This window comes from Haliaeetus leucocephalus, unplaced genomic scaffold, assembly GCF_000737465.1.
Source record: "Haliaeetus leucocephalus isolate CR32 unplaced genomic scaffold, Haliaeetus_leucocephalus-4.0 Scaffold286, whole genome shotgun sequence".
Taxonomy (NCBI): domain Eukaryota; kingdom Metazoa; phylum Chordata; class Aves; order Accipitriformes; family Accipitridae; genus Haliaeetus; species Haliaeetus leucocephalus.
In genome coordinates, this window is record NW_010972722.1 from 36,047 (window position 1) to 56,038 (window position 19,992).

General features: G+C 42.0%; 2 protein-coding genes across 2 annotated transcripts in view; both read left to right on the forward strand.

Moving 5' to 3' along the window:
* Positions 1 to 19,800, forward strand: part of LOC104833438 (protocadherin alpha-C1-like) — a 49,105-nt gene extending 29,305 nt beyond the window's left edge. The window contains 1 exon segment of the mRNA XM_010570083.1: positions 19,534 to 19,800. Within this exon segment, the coding sequence (XP_010568385.1) occupies positions 19,534 to 19,800 (267 nt within the window).
* A 120-nt stretch (positions 19,801 to 19,920) lies between these two features.
* Positions 19,921 to 19,992, forward strand: part of PCDHAC2 (protocadherin alpha subfamily C, 2) — a 53,237-nt gene continuing 53,165 nt past the window's right edge. Inside the window, exon 1 of the mRNA XM_010570082.1 lies at positions 19,921 to 19,961. The gene's annotated coding sequence lies outside the window, so the exon portion shown is untranslated. The remainder of the gene's footprint in view (positions 19,962 to 19,992) is intronic.

Sequence of the window (19,992 nt, forward strand, 5' to 3'; positions counted from 1 at the left end):
GAATAGAAGTCATGTTACAACAGAAGTAGCAGAATAATGGAGTTACAATAGCTATGGTTTTGTTGTGGGGTTTTTTTTGTTGGTTTTTTTTTCCTGAAAACATTGCCATATTTTTTTCTCATTTGTAAAAAAACAAAAAAAAAAAACCAAAACAAAACCCCAAAACAAAAAAAAACCACCACAAAAACATTGGCTCTCTATATAATCATAGTCTTGGCATAAGCATTTTTCATGTGCGCTCTGGAAAATCTCCATGACTTGTGGCCAATTAAAACACATTAAAAATCCCAAACAAATGTGTATGACATTATCTCATAATATATTTCATCTCTCTATGCCAAGGGCTTCTAGCCACCTCCACAGAGGTAGCAGAATTATCCTTTTTGTCATCTATGACAATTAGGCTGTTCCAAATATATGTTTGGCTACTGCTAATGCTTAAGCCTGGTTTGCTTCCAATAAAGCTGGGAGAATTTTGTATATAAAAGTGTTCTGCCTGAAAGACACTTTTTAGTCACTATCATAAGTAGTGTTGAGTCACTTAGTATCATGCATTTTTAATGTAAAATTAATTCTTCCAAAAGGAATGTTTTTCAAAATACTTTCACAAAGAGAAACTGGACAGTAGTAATCACTGTATATTGTAGCATCTTATGTTCAAACTGTATTTGTTTCTAGTAGCAAACCTATATTATTTTTATGGGGGATATTTTGCTTAAACCAAACAGTAGGTTAATGTGCCATCTGAAGAGAACTCTGTCACCTCAGTGACAGGTGGAAGGAAATTCAGCAGTGTGAGCAACTTTCAAATTACTCTTTTTTGTATGATGAAAACAATTGCAATTGGTTATCTTGGAGCTATGGACTTCTATATTTCCAGCTCTGTCCATTACTGAATGAATGAAAACTTTCCAGTGTTTTAGGCTGTGTTCATACCACTGCTTACTATAAAACTCATCTGATGCTATTTTTTGTAAAAACCCTCTAGTCTCTCAGGGTGATGATATGTGTGAACCAGGGATTGCCTGTTAGACAAGTTCAACTGGACAGTTTGGTCATTCCTCAGGCTGAGGGCAGTGAAAAATATTCTTTTTGCCTATAATAAAAATGTGTCTGATCTTTCCTTTAAAAGTCTTGCTGAAGTATATGTTGGAAAAATGACTTGATATTTGTTATGAAGTGGTCTTCGTGTCATGTTTGATAGCCATTAAGATCTGCCAAGTTTGGCTGAGTTACAAGCTTTTTGAGAAATTCTTGTTCACTGTACTTGATAGATACTTGCATGATCTGGAAAGCTCAGTTTCCTCTGAGTCCTGCCAGCACAGAGTCTTGCTTCAGCCAGGAGCTGGTGGGACCTTCCTATAATTGCAGTTGTATGATTGTGGCCCTGACCAAAGTTGCGGCTTGGGCTGGAACTGAGAACAGGAAGATTGGGAGCAAAAGAAAAAAAACCAAACCCAAACCAAAAACCAATACCCAGACCAGGACCAGGGTGCAGGAAAGGGGAGGGTCCCTAATTTCAGTGCAGAAGGTGTAGAAATGCACTGCACAGGAGGAGACCAAGTGACTTCACAAGCAGACCACTGAACTGGGTTGTGGGAGACAGGCAGGATCTGTTCTTGGTTCTCCTGCATGGTCTTGACATGTCCTTCTGCCGTTGTAAGTCATTTTCCCATTGTAAGTTTATATGTCAGTCATGCTGACTGTTCCTTTGTGAAGTACTTTGAGATGTTCCAAAGTGAAGCACCAAATATAAGCTAAGTGTTGGTGAATATTATGTGTTTCAGGGGAGTTGGATGAGAACAGGAGGAAGGGAGAAGGCTGGGAGGTGACTTGGAGGTGCTAACAAAGAAACTGCTGAAGGGAGGAAAGAAAGACGTGGAACAGGTGAAAAAAAAAAAAAAGACACATGAGAATCCAAATCCAAGAGCAAAGTTAAGAGTTTCATCAAATCAAGAGCAGTATGTGTATTTGGAGAGCTGTTATATGTATTGTCTTCTTATGGAGTGGAAGGAAGGAGGCTCTATGAAGATTTCATTATCTGACTGCAGTGGTGTGAGTGATATGTAGAACTTAAGAAGAGCCATTTATTTGGACATCAGTGAAAATCATCAAGTGCCACTTGGAAAACTATTAGAGAAGCTAGAGATGGTGATGACGAACAGAGAAATAAAGAACTGACTTTAAATTCCAGAGACTTGTACTAGAGGTGAAACTCTCCAGAGGGATTTTTCTACAGTAGAGGCTTATGAAAGTTCATAACAGAAGAAGTAGAAGTATGGCTTGTTCAATACAGAAATATGAAAGATGCAGTTCCTGTAGAGGAAGGCTGGCATTTCATACAAGGAATACAGAGTCTGGAGGATTCAAGGGGAATGTGGAAGGGTATGTGGAAGGACAGTGTCTGCTCCTTTAAAGATATCTGGTCAAAGGAACCATAAACAAGAACATACAGAGACAAACCTGATGGACAAATGATAAGGGAGGCAGTGATAAGGACAAATCTGGTCAGTCACTCTAATTGGTAAGGATAAGTGGAGTGTAAGAATGTTTGGTTTTTCCAGTAAGATTATGTGACTAAGGACCTTGCCAGATGGGGATGATAAGGAAAGGGTGGGAGGCAAACACATGGAGACATAAAACCTAACCAATAAGCATAACAAAGACAATAGCAGAAACAAATCTAGTCAGTCCCATTAAGTGATGGGCTGTCAAGAAACTGCAGGCAAACTGGGCCTTTGCAGCTGATAAGGATGTAAACCTGAGGTCCTAGCATCAGTGGTTCAAGATGCCATAGACCTTCGGATCTTGATGGGTCCTACAGACTTTGTACATGGAGTCTTGGCTACTGGGGAGACCAGCATGAATGGACTGGGTGCCTGTTACTAGAGTCAGAGGGGGCTGTAGGTCCCCCTGGCCTGTGGTGTCAGCAGCTGGAGTGAGTGGGGGTCTCAGTGCCAGCTAGTGGGGTAGGAATGGTGTGTGTCTCGGAAACCAGCTTATTGGGGGACTGGTATGAGTGAGGGCCTCAGTACCAATGGCTGGAGTGGGATGGCAGTTCACAGCCTGTGTGCCTGGTGCTGGGGGACAAGTGTCTTGTATATTCCCCATATCGGTGTATGTGGGGTGTGCATGTGTATTCACCAGCAAACTTCAAGCTGGACAATACAGGGGGCCTTGGATCCGGGCAGGCAGGGGCTCATGGTATCCAGGGGACCCATGAATGTGGGGTATGAGTGCGCTACGTGTTTGCAGCGAGCATCAAGCTGGGCCAGCCAGCTTGGGACCTGTGGGGTGGGTCAGAGGGCTGGGAACGGGGCAGGGGTGCTGAGCAGCAGAGGGACTGTGCCAGTACTTGGGGCATCTGTGAATATGTGATCCCAGAAAGTTGTGAATCCAGAGGGGGGGGGGGGGGGGGGGCGGGCACGTGTGCTTTCACTGGTGACCTCCTGTCTCTGCCAGCTGAAGAGGAGAAGCAGACTTGGCTGGCTGTGCTTGTGTCTTATGCGAGTCCTGTATGTGGGTGGTGTTGAAGGCAGTGCCTTGGCTGTGGCAGTCTGTGTGACCAGCCATGTCAGTGTCGTGTGTGTGTGTGTGTACCTGCATGTGTCTCTGGGGTATGTACTCAGCTTTGCTACTGGTTGAACCTGCAAATGAGAGAGCAGCAGCTCCATCTCTCAGCCTGGGCAGAGACCCTGTTTCCTGGGGCATTGGGCTGGGTTCCAGCAGCCAAGCAGGAGAGGTCCTGATATCCCTTAACAAAATGCAATTAAAATTTTGGGGTGGAATTAAAATAGTTTATTTTAATACAAGTGGGGTTTCATGAATGAACTGTGGCCGAGGAGGAAGACACATGGATTACAGCATGACTCATAAGCTAACCAGAAGATGTCTGCATCAGTAAGAAAATGTATTGGAGGACACATTAGTCAAGGTACTTGTAGTGATTCTGGGGGAGTACTGACAACATAGTACCCATGGAGTGGCAAGTTCTGATTTTTGCCAACTATGTTCGAAAAGGACAGCCACAAAATGTAAGAGAAGTTGCAAAGGGTTGTGTGTGTGACTGAGGAAAGAAGAGTGTCAAATGAGAATGCAGTAGAAGGGCTTGGGATGTTTAAAGTACTGTTTTATTCTCTAGAAGAACTCCTTTAGCTACTTATGCTAAAAGCCACTGCTTGTCACCTACAAATGGGCATAAAATAGCCGTGATACATGCAGACTGGTAAGAGAAGAAAGACTGTAATAGTTAGAAAGAGCTTTCCACTGGGGTTCAGCACCTACAAGCTTTTAAGACTGAGTTCAGTAGGAAAGGTGTCATATGAAGTGGTACCTGGTATCTCAGGAGATAGTCTTGAAGGGCCCAACCTCTCCTTCTAATCTTATGTTCCTATTGCATGTAGAAGAGTTGAGCTCAAATGAAACAAGAGTCCCCAGGATTGTTCTGTTCTCCACCCTTGCAGAGCTTGGCATTGTTACTGTCAAAGATTTGTTTTCTGTATGTTTTTCTAATGGGTTCCTTTTATAAGGTATAAAAGTACATTAGAAATACATGCTTGGGTCATGCAGTGCTTGAATTTCAGATCAATTGCTAATCAAAAATCCAATCCTTAGGAATATACAAATGGAGGACAGTGGTGTAATGAATACTTAATTAGATTAACTGAGTATTTACTACACCATTGTCCTCTGTGTCTTCCAGTGATTGGATATGTGTTTTGGATGGACAAGGACAATCTTAGGAGGAAATTTGGCTCAAAACTTTAGAGGCTTGTAAGTCCTGAGGGTCAGTTACCACATAGTGGAGATTCATAGGTAGAAAATGTGACATTACTTCTTGAACAAATAGGCCATATGAAGCTTCATGTGGGGGACTAGTTTCACAGTATCACTAAAAACACATTAAAGGAGTGTAAGAAACTAAGAATAGAGAAGTGAACAAATCAGAAGTATCAAAGATGACAATAAACAGAGCTTAACTAAGTCATTGCATGATGCAACAGTATAGTAATTAAACAGAAGTATCATAATTGAAGATAATAGATAAAATGTTTGATAGCTCAGAAATCTAATAGATTCTTTCTTTTAATACTTTTACCTGGAGCCAAGATGCTTTGTTTCACAGAGATTCTAGCAGGACTGAAAAGTGTAGAGGCTTTTGTATTGCAGCAGTATAAAACCAGAAAATAAGTCAGTAGTATTAACATTTGGCAGAGTTCCCATTGTGGCTGGTTTTATGTGCCAGAATTCTTGAACAAAGAACTAAAAAAAGAACTGAATGTCTTTGGTGAAAATAAAATGTCAAGGTTTTTCCCAGTGTATGTACAGTGTATGTAGTGTGACTATGGTGTTCACAGTTGCAGGACTAAGTACCCAAAGGATAAGGAATACTGATTGGGTTGTGCCTCCCTGTCTTTCCAAACCTCTTTTTGGCTCTTTCTGCTTTCATTTTGTCCCCCCCAGCTCTTGTCCCTCTTTCCTCACCTTCTCCTGAGATCTAGTTCCTACTCCTAGAAATGTTTTCAGATTGTACTCTGATTTAAAATATATAAACCCCTGAGAGAGGGACCAAACCCAGTCTCCTGTTCCTACCATGTCCTTTCCAGGACACAGAACCTGGCTACCTTTTTTGACCTCACGAACCTTGACTTTGTGGGCTGGAGACTGGCTCTGTTTCTTACAGAAATGACTCCCCTGACTGCTGTGCTAATGGTTAGGGGGGATATGGCCACCTTCTCAGTGGACTGGACATGAAGGTCTCTGAACTTTGTGCCTTCAACCCCTGTTCAGTGTGATAAAGAAACCCAGGAGGAACACTGGTGCTGCTGCTGTATATTACTTTAGGTTTTTTTCTAACCACATGGCCAGTAATCCTGAAATCTGTCTCTGAACAGGATAGTTTTAAAAGAACATTAAATGATAAGAATCACGCTGAGACATTGCAGTTCTACCTAGTTGTGGAGGACAATGTTTTGATTAGTACAAGAAGGGAGGATTGATTTCAGTGGGTACATTTGAAATCATCATTGCTTATCACTCAGTCTCACGTGTCCTGCTGTGGTTTCTCTGTTCAAGGATGGAAAATATACAGTGAGCTCAGCTGAGTTGTTAAAAGCTAGAAGTCTAGTGTCATTTGAGGTATACCAGGGCTAACAGATGTATCCCTGTAAGGTTTGCAGATATGACCTGTGGGAGGTCTGTGCCCTTCTGGAAGAGCAGTTGAGGACCAGGCAGGATACCCTGCCCTCTGCATCACAGAACCATTGCCTACTGTTGCAGGAACAGGTACATACAATGTGGGTTTCCCTCAGTACCAAAGAAGGAGTTTGCCATGTGTATGAACCGTACAAAATGCATAAGGTAAATCTGAATTAATACTATAGTACTAACTAGCACTAAACACTGGATATAGTCTAGCATTTAAAAGAATATTGTATAAGATCAGCTACACTGACCTGTTCAGTGAGAACTTTTGTGCTCAAGGAAAGAAATATTGAACTCTTAATAATTTAAAGCATAAATATTTCGTGTTGCTGAGATTTTAAGAATTCTGAAGTTTGAAAACAGATTTGCTTAATGTATACTTAAAATAGCCAAACAGTTGTCTCCTTTCAGCACCCATTACAAATAATAAATTATACATATGTTTATGTTCCTTTTTCCTTGAGAATATCCAAGCATTCTTTACAGTAGTGCTTTAAACCTTGCAGTGGCCATCTGAGCCCAGATATTGCCGACATCTTAGGAACCAATTAAGATACTTGCCAAAAATCATGAAGTCCTTGATGTAACAGTGAACAGAAACCAGTTCTCCTGACTTCCTGCTTTTATGGCATGATCAAATGTTTCTGTCACCATCTCACTTTTGTCTTGTCCCATTTTCAAAAGCCCCAGCTTAGCTCCAGCGAGCTTTTTTTCCCCCTTCTTGCTACTGCATGAGATGCATTGCTTCTCAGTCCTTCCTCTGGGCTTCTGCCCACAAACTGTCCCACCACATACATTGCATCTCCCCTTTTCTTTGCTTCCCCTTCCAAGTACTCTCAGATGCTTTTATGTGCTGTAAATCAGAGGTGAACTTGTTGCACTGGTGAATCTGAACAGACCTATCTCACCAGTGCTGAAGGTGGGCATACAGGCCCTGAACTGGGCAGCTGTGGTCAGTGGCTTTCTGTCATCTTCTTAATAACTTGACCACTGTTTCACCCAGAGGTCTGCCTGTCAACCAGTGCAGCACAGGATTTTTTTCATGCCATGCTGCCAAATCCTTTTTTAATACTGTGTGCAACATTACAGTTCTTGTATTTTCTAAGGTCTGTTCACCACTGCCTCATTCTCTGCTGCTGTTCCCATCCAGGTAGTGAGTTGAGAGATGCTGCTGACTGCTCCCATTTCATCTCCTCCTGCTCTGCACCTCGCAACCCCTCCAGCTACCTGGAGCTAGTCCTGTTCTCCAGCAGCAATAGCAGCAACGAGTGGTAGAAGCTGTGAGGAGCTGTGGAGAAGGATGCAGGAGCTGGTGCTGATGTCTGTATGTATGTGAGGAAGTGGACCTGGAGCAGAGAGTTAATATTGCTGTGCCCTCAACCCTTTCTTAAAGTTTCTCTGGGTTGCAAAAGTTATTGTTGCTTGATCTTCTCTGTGCCCTTCCACATAGTGTTGTCTGGTTTTGTTTTTTCTTGGCTCCTCATAGCATCATCTGGCTATTGCTATGTCTCATCCTTTCTGACTGAGCCATTACCCTCTCAAGATCTGACCTTATGTACAAATACTGTCTCACACAGAAGAATCTGGAATTGTTATGTAGGAAATTAGTATAACAAAACTGAATGCAAGATCTTGTGGGAGGGAAAAGTGAGTTTCTCCTGCAACATTTCTAAAGTTTCCCACTCTCACTCATTCTGTTATAGATTTTGCTCACTCACACCCACATACTCACAAGCACCAGCTCACGTGCCCGATGGTTACTGGTGACCAGGATCACTTGTGTGCAGTGCAGAAGACAAGAGATGCTGGCTATCATGGCTCATAGGTTGTCATTCATTGGTGACAATAGACTGATCTGGGACTTGCCATTGGTTCCCTTTAGGAATGGGTACTGTTTGGGATCTTTTGTGTCGTTATTTTGTCTCATCCCTTTCTAACTCTTAGGTAAAATTCTTTAATTTCACAGTTCTCTTGTATTCCTCAGCTGTGCATTTTAAGGCTCCAGTTCTCTTCTCCATCTTCTTGACACCTTCTTTTAGGTAATTTTGTTCCTCTTTATTCATTTGGATTAAATCCCCATATAGGGTGCTCTGCAGCAATTAATGCATACTTTTCCTGTTAATCCTTATTTTGTATTTTCTTTGTGTGCTTTCACATGTGCACACATTTATATTCATAATTCCTTCATACTAATCTTAAATATATATTTTTTTGGCAAATCTTGACATGTAAAAGGAAAGATAATAAATAGGTACAGGTAAAATATCATGGATTACAGAAAGGAAAAACTCAGATTAGTTGTGAGTAATGAACTCAAACTACTGATAAAGTATTCACAAGAGGTGGGAAAGCAAAATTGTTGCTGGGTTTTTTTTGCATAGAATTATTGGCAGACAATCTTTTGGCACGTTACCAGGTACTACTTCTAAGTGCACAGTTAGAATCGAATGCTCTGTGCTGTTCTGATAACCTTATTAAAAGAAAGATATCACTGAGATTGTAGAAGTACAGTAAAGGGCATAAAATACCTGGAACATAGATTACAAGTCAAGAGAGGAAAAAAGAACAAGTTTTTGCGTGTCTATTTAGGAGAGAGTTGGGGGGCAAGGAGGGTGTGGGATCCCACTGTGTGCCAGGACCCTGAAGAGAAACACAAATATAAAATAAAATCATTGGCAGAGAGTGTAAGTTAGGGCCAAATGCTGTTCCTGGTTCTGCTGAGTAAGAAAATCAATAGGACTTCTCTTGAGGTCAGATAATATCAGCAGAATCTGCAGTATTAACATTTTGCCCCTCATATATGTGGTTATAGGTTAAAAATAGTCCAAGCACAGCACAGTTTGGGCAGATGGATTTTTTTTTTTAAATAGGATTTGAAGTAAAAATCTTCCAAGCTCAGAAATGCCTGCTGAGAATTAGCAGACAAAACAAAATATTTTCCTGCCCTACTTTCCCTGCTCAGCCATTCCTGTGCAGACACATGAAATACAGAAAACTGTGGAGCAGCATAGTGGTCTCATAAAAAATCCTCACAGACTCAGTATGTTTTATGGGACCTGTGATCTAATCCAGTCCTGCCTCTTTTATGGCTCTCAGCTGCTCTTTATAATAGTTGAAGGGTTTTCATGTTCTGTCTGTGTACTTGACATCATGGTACATGTATCAGAACTGTAGGCAAAGACCTGCAGCTGAAAGAGCAATTGCAAGGGTGGTAAGAGTAGAGCGTTGTTAGGTATTTGGCCATGTTGCTGAGCAAAGTCTTTCCCATTTGTGCTAAAAGCTGGGTAGATTCTGTGATGGAGATTTTCCTCAATCATTTGTTCTTGGGGTGAAGTTTCTTCCTTCCCACCATATAGAGAATTGCAAGTCTAAACAATGACTTCTCCTGAGAGCTCTGTGAAAGCCTGGAACCAGATGTGCAGAGGTTCACTCCACACCACATCTGGCTCTTCTGTCATGGCAGGTATGCTGCCAATCTGCAGTCAACCTGTGTTTGTTGTAGTGAACTCTGGAAGCCCAGAGCAACATCTTCATTGTTCCTTTGGTTGCTCATCCATTCTGCAGCAAGGAACTTTCATGATGTCTAGACAGTTCTGCCTACTTTGGCTTGGAGACAGTACCATAGTGGTGACTGAGCCTCTGGCTGCAGAAAGGATGGGAATTGTGTCCAAGTACAACAGCCAGAGGTAGAGGGGATGATTTGCCTCACTCCTATCTTTTAAAAAGCATAGCTCTAATGATTTAATTTCCTCACAAATTTGACATTGACTTTTTCCAGCATCAAGAAAACAGCAACTAAGCAGTTAATCCTAAAATAAAACCTTGCAAAGGAAAGTAATCTCTATACTTTGATTAAGTATAATTTGTTCTATTAACTTGAGAAACTGCTGAAATTTAGGGCAGCTCTGTACAACTCAGTACAGTAGCATTTTAGGTCTGATTTTAGATTGAGAAACTCTGTCCTTCATCATTTCTGTGCTGCTTTACATATTTAGCTTCAGGAGCAAGCTGTAGCTTGCTGCTGTGTAGGAATATCATGGTGGTTTGGAACAGACACTTGTAGCTCAGTACTAACCTCCTGTATAGCTTTAGAATGGAGATGTGCCAGGAAGAAAGGACAGAACTGTGACTCTCAGCTGTTGGAAGAAATTTAGAGCAATCTGAAAACTGTTTAGTTGTAACCATTGGATGATCCATCCGTCTTCACACTGTGCATCTTAGACTTCTACTTGTGTTGCAGGCTGTCTGGAGTGGCTGCAGGCAGTATGTTGAATGTATATTGAAATGCATTCCTATGTAGGGAATAAACACAAACCACTGAAGTCACATTTAAGATGTCATATGGGACTGAAGTTACCCATAGGTCTGCTGTGCTGAGAAAATGCACTCGATATTAGCAGCCAAGTCCAATAGGTTAATGCATGCTTCAGCTGGTGGTGTGTATTTTTTGAAAATACCAGGAAGCAAAGTGGCAGCAGGTGTGAGAGGTGAGTCTGGTTTTTCTCCCCGCCCCCTCCCCCCCTTTTTTTTAAAAAGTCAGCAGAAGGTCTGGAACATTTTAGGTAACCTGAAGATGAGTTAAGGGTGGATTAGGCAGGCTTGTAAAAAAAAGTTGCAGTGAAAGAATATTTGAATAACAAAAGCTTGAGTTAACCATTCAGTACCAGTGGTAATCTTGTTAGTATGTTAGAAGGGCAACTGTGCTGAGGAAAGGAGATCTTCACAATGTCTCTTTGTGCAGTTTTGTGGCTCTGAATTGACTATGATTGCCCTGATACAGGGCTCAATAAATTAAGTATTGAAATTAAAGCTCAAGATATGCTTTTACAGCTTGAATGTATCATTTTCTAACTTGATGTACTTTCACAGATTAAGAGAATTCTTGGAGTTGCTATTAGGCAATGCAACAAACCTGGAAAAGTCATTAGGTGAGCAGTGGAGCAAGAAAGAAAAGTGCAAATGAAGGAGGAGAAAGTATTGACCTTCCAAAAAGCAAAACCTGATCTAGCACAAGATGTACAGGTTATAGTTAGGGCACTGACAGTCAATACTTCTAACATGCTCAAAGGCAAACTTAGGTCATCATTAAAACAGTGTGGTAACAAACCTATTTGATTTTCAGCTCCTTTTCAGATCCAAACTAGGCAGTTTCAGATTTAGGTGGTTAACTTCTAAGAGAGATTTAGGAGTAAGCAGGGAGCAGAAATAAAGTTAATAGATGTAACTCAGTATGTGTTTTCAAGAGAGTGAATACAGAGTACTTGGGTAGTAGTATAGTCCCTTATAATGCAAACCTGACCTCTTTTGCCTATTAAAGAGAGGCACTGACAGGCTCTAAAGAAAATGCTGTCAGTCTTTCTCAGTGTCGTGGTTTACCCCCAGCCAGCAACTAAGCACCATACAGCCACTCACTCACTCCCCGCCCCCCAGTGGGATGGGGGAGAAAATCGGGAAAAAGAAGCAAAACCCGCGGTTTGAGATAAGAACGGTTTAATAGAACAGAAAAGAAGAAACTAATAATGATAATGATAACACTAATGCAATGACAACAGCAATAATAAAAGGATTGGAATGTACAAATGATGCGCAGGGCAATTGCTCACCACCCGCTGACCGACACCCAGCCAGTCCCCGAGCGGCTACACCCCGCCCCCCCTTCCCAGTTCCTAAACTAGATGGGACGTCACCTGGTATGGAATACACTGTTGGCCAGTTTGGGTCAGGTGCCCTGGCTGTGTCCTGTGTCAAATTCTTGTGCCCTGGCTGGGCATGAGAAGCTGAAAAATCCTTGACTATAGTCTAAACACTACTGAGCAACAACTGAAAACATCAGTGTTATCAACGTTCTTCTCATACTGAACTCAAAACATAGCACTGTACCAGCTACTGGGAAGACAGTTAACTCTATCCCAGCTGAAACCAGGACATTCAGCAGTGAAGAAGGTGACTGTTCCTCATATTACTCCTTGCCTGTACTTTTGATTCTCACTATCTATTTTTATACTTAGGTCTCTGTTTCCATTGGTTCCATGCCACTGTTTGGTGCTTAGCTTCCTACTTTACCTGAGCTGTGTAGACAAAAATGAAGGGAAAAGGAGACATCAGCATCTCTTATCAGCATCATTTTGGAACACAGTAAATTTCTTGTATATCCAGAAGGACAATTACAAAAGCCCTAGGACACTGAGGGGAAATAAATATGGGAAATCAACATAAAGAGAGGAAGTGAGTGGATGACTCATGAAAAAGGAAAGAGGCAGGACTACTAATGGTTATGGAGTAGAAAATAAATGAATGAACTAGAGGTAGAAGATGGAAAGGAAAGAGGATAATATTCAGTGGAAAGAGGCAAGATGGAGAAAGGAGTAGAAACCAAAATGAAAAAAGGGGAGGATAGTATAAATAAAAGATAGAATGTTGAAGTTAAGCTGTGGCTAGGAAAAGAAAAAAACCCCAAACACAGGGAACAAATATTTAAGAGGGTGAATAGATAGACAAGAAAAGAAGAAAAAGACGGGTTTAAGAGCCAGACTGTGAACAGGAGGACAACACTGGCAGATTTAGAGCTGTCAGTCCAATTTGGATGTCCAGTTAGGAGAACTCAGGAGTCACCAGCAGAGACTTGGACTGATAGGACCATCCAAATCTAGTAGAAAATCTTGTTTAATAGGATAAAGCAATGTTTGAAGTCACTTTGTGCCAGAATGTATCTGTTCCTCAGAAATATGGCTTACTGCCAGATATATGCATAATCCTGGACAAGTTAGAAACTCTTCCAGGAGAACTGGCTTTCAAGAGAAAAAGATGGAAAATAGACCCTTCAGATTTGAGATCTTCTCATAGGAGGTGTAAGGCTAACAAAATACTTATATGCCTGAACATGAGAATAATATGTATGAAATGCTTTGTGTACAGGTATGAATGGGGCTCCCCAAAAGGTAAGTCAAGGACTATCTGACTAATAATTAAATTTCATGGGTAGGATAGGAAAAAGGTGACATAAGTGAAAACCATAGAGCTCAACGTTTATGTATTTAAAAAAAAAAGATTAAAAAATAGTAAAGAATAAAAGGTGCTATTGCAGTTGTAATGATACTGGCTATGCATTGTCTATGACACTGTGTCATTAGGTTCTGGTACTATGAGCATGAAATGGGAGGGCTCGTGCTGTGAAAGTAGTTTATCATCACTAAAACATGGATGTGTGTGTAAGAAGTAACACAAAAGCTATGAAATGTTGGAACTAGTTCTACTGTGAATTATATCCCAAGGTGGTTTAGTATGAAGTTAATAGAACTTCTTGGAGCAAAGTCAGGTTTCTACCACCATCTCCTTTCCAGGTGAGTACCACACATACAGGGGTACAGGATACAGGGCGATACTTATATTGCTGTTCTCTTTGACCTAGAATGGCATAAGTTTTCGTCTTGTTTCAGTAAGGAGGTAGAGGACATCCTGTGGCTTATGATGAAGGCACTTTCTAGGGAGGGGAGGAAAGAAGTCTGAACTCCTTAAAGCTGAAAATGAAATTGAGTCTTCAGTTGCTGGGCAACTGCCCTGACCCATTCATACACAGTTTCCAGAGGGGGACAATTACCTTGTACCTTTGTCCCAGTCCTCAAACTCTGAAGAGAAGCCTGCAACACATGTGAATATAAGCATGAGGTGAGGCAGTAACCAGATCTAGGGAAACAAATGAAGTTATAATCATCTGCAAGAGATTTGTTTGGCTAGAGTGTGCCTCACAACCAGTTCACTGAGCTGAAATTTAGTGGTGATTGCTTGAGCTCAGGAATAACAGCCTGCATAGAAAAGTGACAAAGGCTGTGGTGCTGAAGAGAGACAATGGTGATCAAGGAAAACACACCAACCAAAACCTTCAAGAAAACATTTGGCAGTAGAAATAGCACTTACAAGCTTTGTGGTGTGTTTAGAAAGGTGAAAGTTATTTTGTCATTGTCCAAGTTGTTAATGTCCTTCCATTTAGAATGGTGCAGTATGTGACATTAAGGTCAATAAATTACTGAATGGATTTTTTAAGTCATCAGGAAAATATAGCAGAAGACAAACAGAATGAGTCAGAGATAGCCATCCTTAAATTTTGGACTAGAAGTGAGAAATAATTAAATGTACACTGGCAACCAGGAGATGAAAAGAAATTTATTTTCTATATATCTTTGTTATATGTAGTTTGTCTGAATTCAGATTTATATCACAGCCCCCTCTCCATACCCCAACCCACCACCTCTTTTTCTTTACATGCTGTTTTCTAGAATAAGAGCAAGTACACTACTGCAAAGAAATTGTGACCTAAATACAAACAAGATTTTTTCTGGCTGTTTAGCAGCCTTGGTTCCCATAACAGCAAGGTTTTAAATAGTCTGGCTTCAGATGTTTGTGATCCAAAAAAAAAATTCTCACCGGTTAGATTCATACCAATGTGAAAAATGGATTTAGGGAAAGATATGAAAGAACAGAGCCAATGTAACTGAGCAATTTGGCACCAGACCTATCTATTTCAAAGTGTAGAAACAAGAAGTTTACATTACCTCAGGGAGGCATTCTGCAGTATTTTTAGGAAGAGGGAGGATCCCATGTCCCCAGAAAATCCCATACAGAGAATGCAGACCATATACTGAAAGAGATCTGGTTCAGCTGCAGGGCTCTGTTTAAGGGGTTGCTCAGTGGCTCTGTTCTGACTGCAGAACCTGCTCTCATATTTTGGGATCTCTGAGCTCAGATTGCTAAATCAAGACTGATGGAGGCTTTTCAGGCAGGGAGCCACTGTAGGGTATGAGTCCCTTTCACTTCTGCCTTTACGTTGCCTTATCATCTCTAGGTAGTATCTTCCTGACTAGATAGTACTTGAGACATGGAAAGTCACCAGAAACAATCCTGTACATATTCTCCTTCAGGGAAGAGCGGAGAGGGGGACATGACTGAAGTAAGTAGGATGCAGAAGAATGCAGGAATCCCAAGAGAGTAAAGTGAAAGATGGGGTTGGAATGAAGAAGTAGTTTGAGCATCCCCTGAAATTATCAAGATGTTTTTTCCATGGCTGTCATGAGTACCCATGGGCTAGAAGATGGTGCTACAGTCTACCATCTCACTGGAAAAAACTGTATATAAGAAACTCCACAAATTTGAGTCATTCCCTTACAGTTTATGGGTATTGTTTTCCACTGTGGTTGACGTAATTTGGCCAGTGACTGATGGCTGTTCCTTTCCTCTTGACTTGATTTAATTCTAAGGCAGACAAATTGTAGGCAGCACATTCAAACAGGCACATAGAGAAAAATCTAGTTTTTTCTAGAGAATGACACCGCTTACCTGCTTGTAATGGCTGAACTATATGGATTCTCTAGACTTGTTTCCATATTTTTTTACATTGTTTTATCAGTAGGCAGAAACTGTGTGTGCATTTATATGGTATGCAAATAATCTCATTGTTGCTAAAATCCTACATGCTGACAAGACTACATGCAAAAATCTAGAGCCCAATCCTTGGAGCTGGTGACTTGCCATCAGTTCAGAAAGGAGCTGCTTCATGACATTGAGTCGTTGGATATCATGTTTAAGGGATGTGAGTTACTGAAGGTGAAATTATTTACAAACAAGCAAAATGTCTTTTCAGATGTTGAAATACCTTAGAGTTCTTCATTTAACATGTTGTATTTTCACATCTTCCTGTTTTCTATATGCCTTTCTCTCTCTTTTTGCTGTGTGAGACTCAGAAATAGCCAGAGGAAGGACTCTGCATAGTGTTCTGCAATGAACAAACTGAACACAGATTTATTGCTGCTTAAGCAAATTTAGGTGATTCTAGTTACAAAATTATATAAAAACATTCCTTGTACAGGTGTGATTTGAAATGGATGAACTTTTCAAGGCCCTACAGAACTATATCTGTATATAATTGTATCACTCCCAAGAGAAATATCTGCACAGAAGTATTTCTGTGGCACTGCATTACACAGCTACTAACTCAGGCATATCTGTATGTAGAACTGTTTCAAGGAAGGCTTACATAGGAACGCCAGGACTTTTCAGACTAAAATAGTTATAATACTACAACCTTTAGCATAGATATATATCATTGTATTACTATCTTGATATATACTTAATTTTCTTCTGCAGGACTTGATAAAATCAATGTATTCTTTGCTCCACTTGTATGTTTGTACTCACATTAAAGGATGCGTACCATTTAATTTAACCAAGCTAATTAAAGTGGTGCAATTTTTGTATGTCAGCAAAGCTCAATAGGCCTGTGTATATAGATACTGCATACAGGCAGTATCCCATCACTTCAGAGGTTATCAGGTTTATCACCAAAAGGATATTTGGGCCTGTTACGTTTTATCAGCTGGTTTTGCTGCAGGAACAGATTCTGATTCTCTTGCTCATGTGCGTTGATCTGAACTCACTGCGTATATTTTTATTTAGTGAGCTTTGAAAGTGTTTCAAAATTTGATGCTTAGATGAAATTTCGGGAAATTACTCGAAAACAAAACTCCGGGAAAAAGAAAACTAGAAAGCCCCTAAGCCTCGATGCAACTGAAGCTGAAATTATGTTTTTCTGTGTTTCAATTTTTGCCTTTCACTAGAAAAATCCATATTACTACAGACCAGATCCTGAAGTGTTTTCTCAATGGAAGTTTTTCCTGAATTAAAAATCGAGGCCTGCAGGACTGACTCAGCATTACCACTGAAGCTGATGGAAATAACTAAAATTACTGTGGCCATCGATGAATTTTATGTAGATTTAAAGGGGCTTGGGGAACATTTAATCTGAACAGAAGAAGTTTCAGTATATCACTTATAAACTGTGTAGTCAGCATAAACTGTATAAAGCTAATATTTTGAGAAAGACTGTTACATTTGTAGAGTGCTACTGTGTATAAGCCAAGCTACAGTATTAAGTTGTAAAATGAAAATCGGAGTACCCATTTTATTGGTGCTATAAAACTTACTAAAAGGCAAGAAGCCAGACAATCCTAGGACTTATGATTCTGAAATTAGAAGAATTTTTTTCTAAGAACCTGAGGTTTAGCAATATGTTTGATGGGAATGAAAAGATTATGGAATATGTTCTAGAATGGCTTGGTTAAGTGTCTGTGTCTTACCTCTGTTCTGTTTTACATTCTGTGGTGTTTTGCAAAACTTTGGATGTATGCAGCCTTAGTTGTCCACAGAGAGTCAGGTGGTGAGGAAAGATGAATCTAGGTAGCATGTAAATAGTGAGGTGGGCCAGGATTTGAGCGTTTGTCAGCCCTTCCTTGCTGGGGGACCCAGTTGAAATGCACTAGAGCAGAGTCTGAATGTCTATCAGAAGTAACACACTGGGGTCTCAGAACAGTGTGAAAGATTCTTCGCTGGCATTAAAAACCCCTGGATGTGTGACTGGTGTGTTTCATTCACACGCTGTAAGTAAAATCAACTTGTGGTTAGAAAGGCATTGCCTACAGAGATGAGTTTTGTTTTCCCACCACCTCTTGGCATGGGCATTGTCCATTTCCAGGAGAGTCTCTACCAACACATTCCTTAAGGCAGGGCCTTAGATGTTGCCAATGTTGCTGTGGCTTTTGGCCTTTTATTGGTGTGCTGTATGTTTGTTAGAAGACTTTGTGGCTGTAGACGAGAGGTGTGGGGCAGAGATGATCCATGGACTGTCTGGATGAAACTGCTATTTGATTGTCTGGAAGACTGAGGGTGTGTCCCTTCAGGCTTCTGTTTTATGCAATGACTGCAAGTTGTTTTGACACAAGGCCACATAGTCCGTGTATATTAGTGCTGCTATAACTTTTTTTATAGCTTTTAGCAGGGTGTTGGTTTTTTGAGCCGCTTTTTTGTGAGGCTGTCAGGACATTTTGTTCTGAATCTGAATATTGTGATCTTGAAGGTGGGTAGCTAGCCAAAAATTTGAAGCTGATTTCTTTTTTTTTTTAAGTGTTTGGCTCCTGTTTAGACAACTGGATGAAATGGACAAATTTCCAGATGTTCTAGGCACTTGGCATCTCTATCTGCCCTTCTTGGTCTGGACCTACTTTTATCCTACTTAAAAAGATAAACAGGGTTGGGTGGTTCCACAGCAGTATTTGCAGACACTGGGGTACTGGGCACATTAGAATAAATATGAGGGCAAATATTTGGGCCATAAAAATGGGCTGAGAAGTAAAGGAACCCATCAGCCAAAACATAAATGGGGTAATCCTGCTGTTAATGTTGTCCCTTTTGATAATGGTGGCCACTGATAAAAGCTGATAGACTGGTAATTGTTCTTAGCAGTGCTGAGTCAGAATTAGGGCAGTTGTTCTCTGGGGTTTGTGTATCAGGTACATTATAGTAAAAACTTTGGGGATTTGTAGTGTAAGGTTGTGCTCTCAAAAGTCAACCTACATGGTGAAGGGTGCCCGGGCCCAAAAAGGGCAATGAAAGAGGTTTTAGCTGAATGTTAGGGTCACCCCCTCCCCTTGATAGACCAGTCCAATCCAGAGAGGATTCATTGAACATTCCAAAAGACTTTGTGGGGTAAGCAAGGAAAAAAAATCAACCCATCTGGGAGAGAAATACTAGCAGAGAAGCAGTTTATGCACTGGGGAGTAGGTACAACATAGTTGCACCCCTGAAGGACTATGTCCTGTGTGATTTGTTTCATTAAATATGTCACCTTAGTGACTTAGCTGTTGTATGAATGAATGCTTACGTTTATCGTCTTTGCTGGGATTTGTGGTATTGGGGTAAAACTCATTGCAGCTGCAGCACCCTCACCCCTGCTGTTGAGTTTGTTCAATTTCATGGCCCTGTTTTTTGTCAGTCCTCCATCACAAGGCTAGAGAAGGAAAAAACCTGTAACTGGAAAAGAGATTGTGTTCCATCTTCTCTCCAGCTGCACTTGATCACCTTGAGCCTGTGTATTGCATTGCATGAGAAACTGAAGCCCACCTTAAATGCTCATAACTCGTGGGTGTGACTTGCAGAATTGTACCAGCCGAGCTGCTGTCAGGGCACAGCGCCTGCAGCAAGGTGAGAGGGAGCTGAGCAGGAGGGTGGAAGCGGGGTCGGGGGGTCCACAGGGGTTGGGCAGAGGGACGGTGCTGCAGCAAGGATGAATCTCCGAGGGAGCAGCGGGGCAGCTCTCCAAGAAAGAGGTCGTCAAACACACTGCAGCACCACACAGACGGCACCAGACCTGGCCGGAGGCTCATTTTTTTTCGGAGCCCTGCGCTGATTTAACCCTCCCAAGCGGATGTAGTTTAGCATTGCAGCAGCAGCAGGTCCAGAAGTGCAGGCGGTTTGCGGCCCTTCCCCCTCCCCTCGCCCCCGAAGCTTCAGCAGCGAAGCTGGGGCGGAGACGAGGGGCGGTGGCGGTGCGGGAGCCGCACCCCTCCCGGCTCGGCAGCAAGAGCCCGCCGCCACCGGGAGCGAGGGGCCCGGCTCACCGAGGGGCCGCAACACGTGGGTGAGGACGGTGCGGCGGGGCAGGGAGTGCGGGCTCCGGCCGGCAGCGGGCTCCGGCAGGCAGGCGGGCCTCCGGCAGGCAGCGGGGGCGGCTCCCGCCGGCAGCCGTGCCGCTGTTCCCTGCCCAGGTGCTGAACCGGCGCCAGCCGCGGCTTAGCCTCCTCCCCCGCCTCCTCCTGCGCAGCAGCTGGAGTCGGAGAAAGCGGATCCGGCGAGTACCGGTCCCTCCTTCTTCCTCCTTCCTCCTTTCTCCTCCTCCTCCTCCTCCTTCTCCTTCCCGGAGCCGCCGTCTCGCGCAGGCGGCGAGCACCGCCCCCGAGGTAGCGC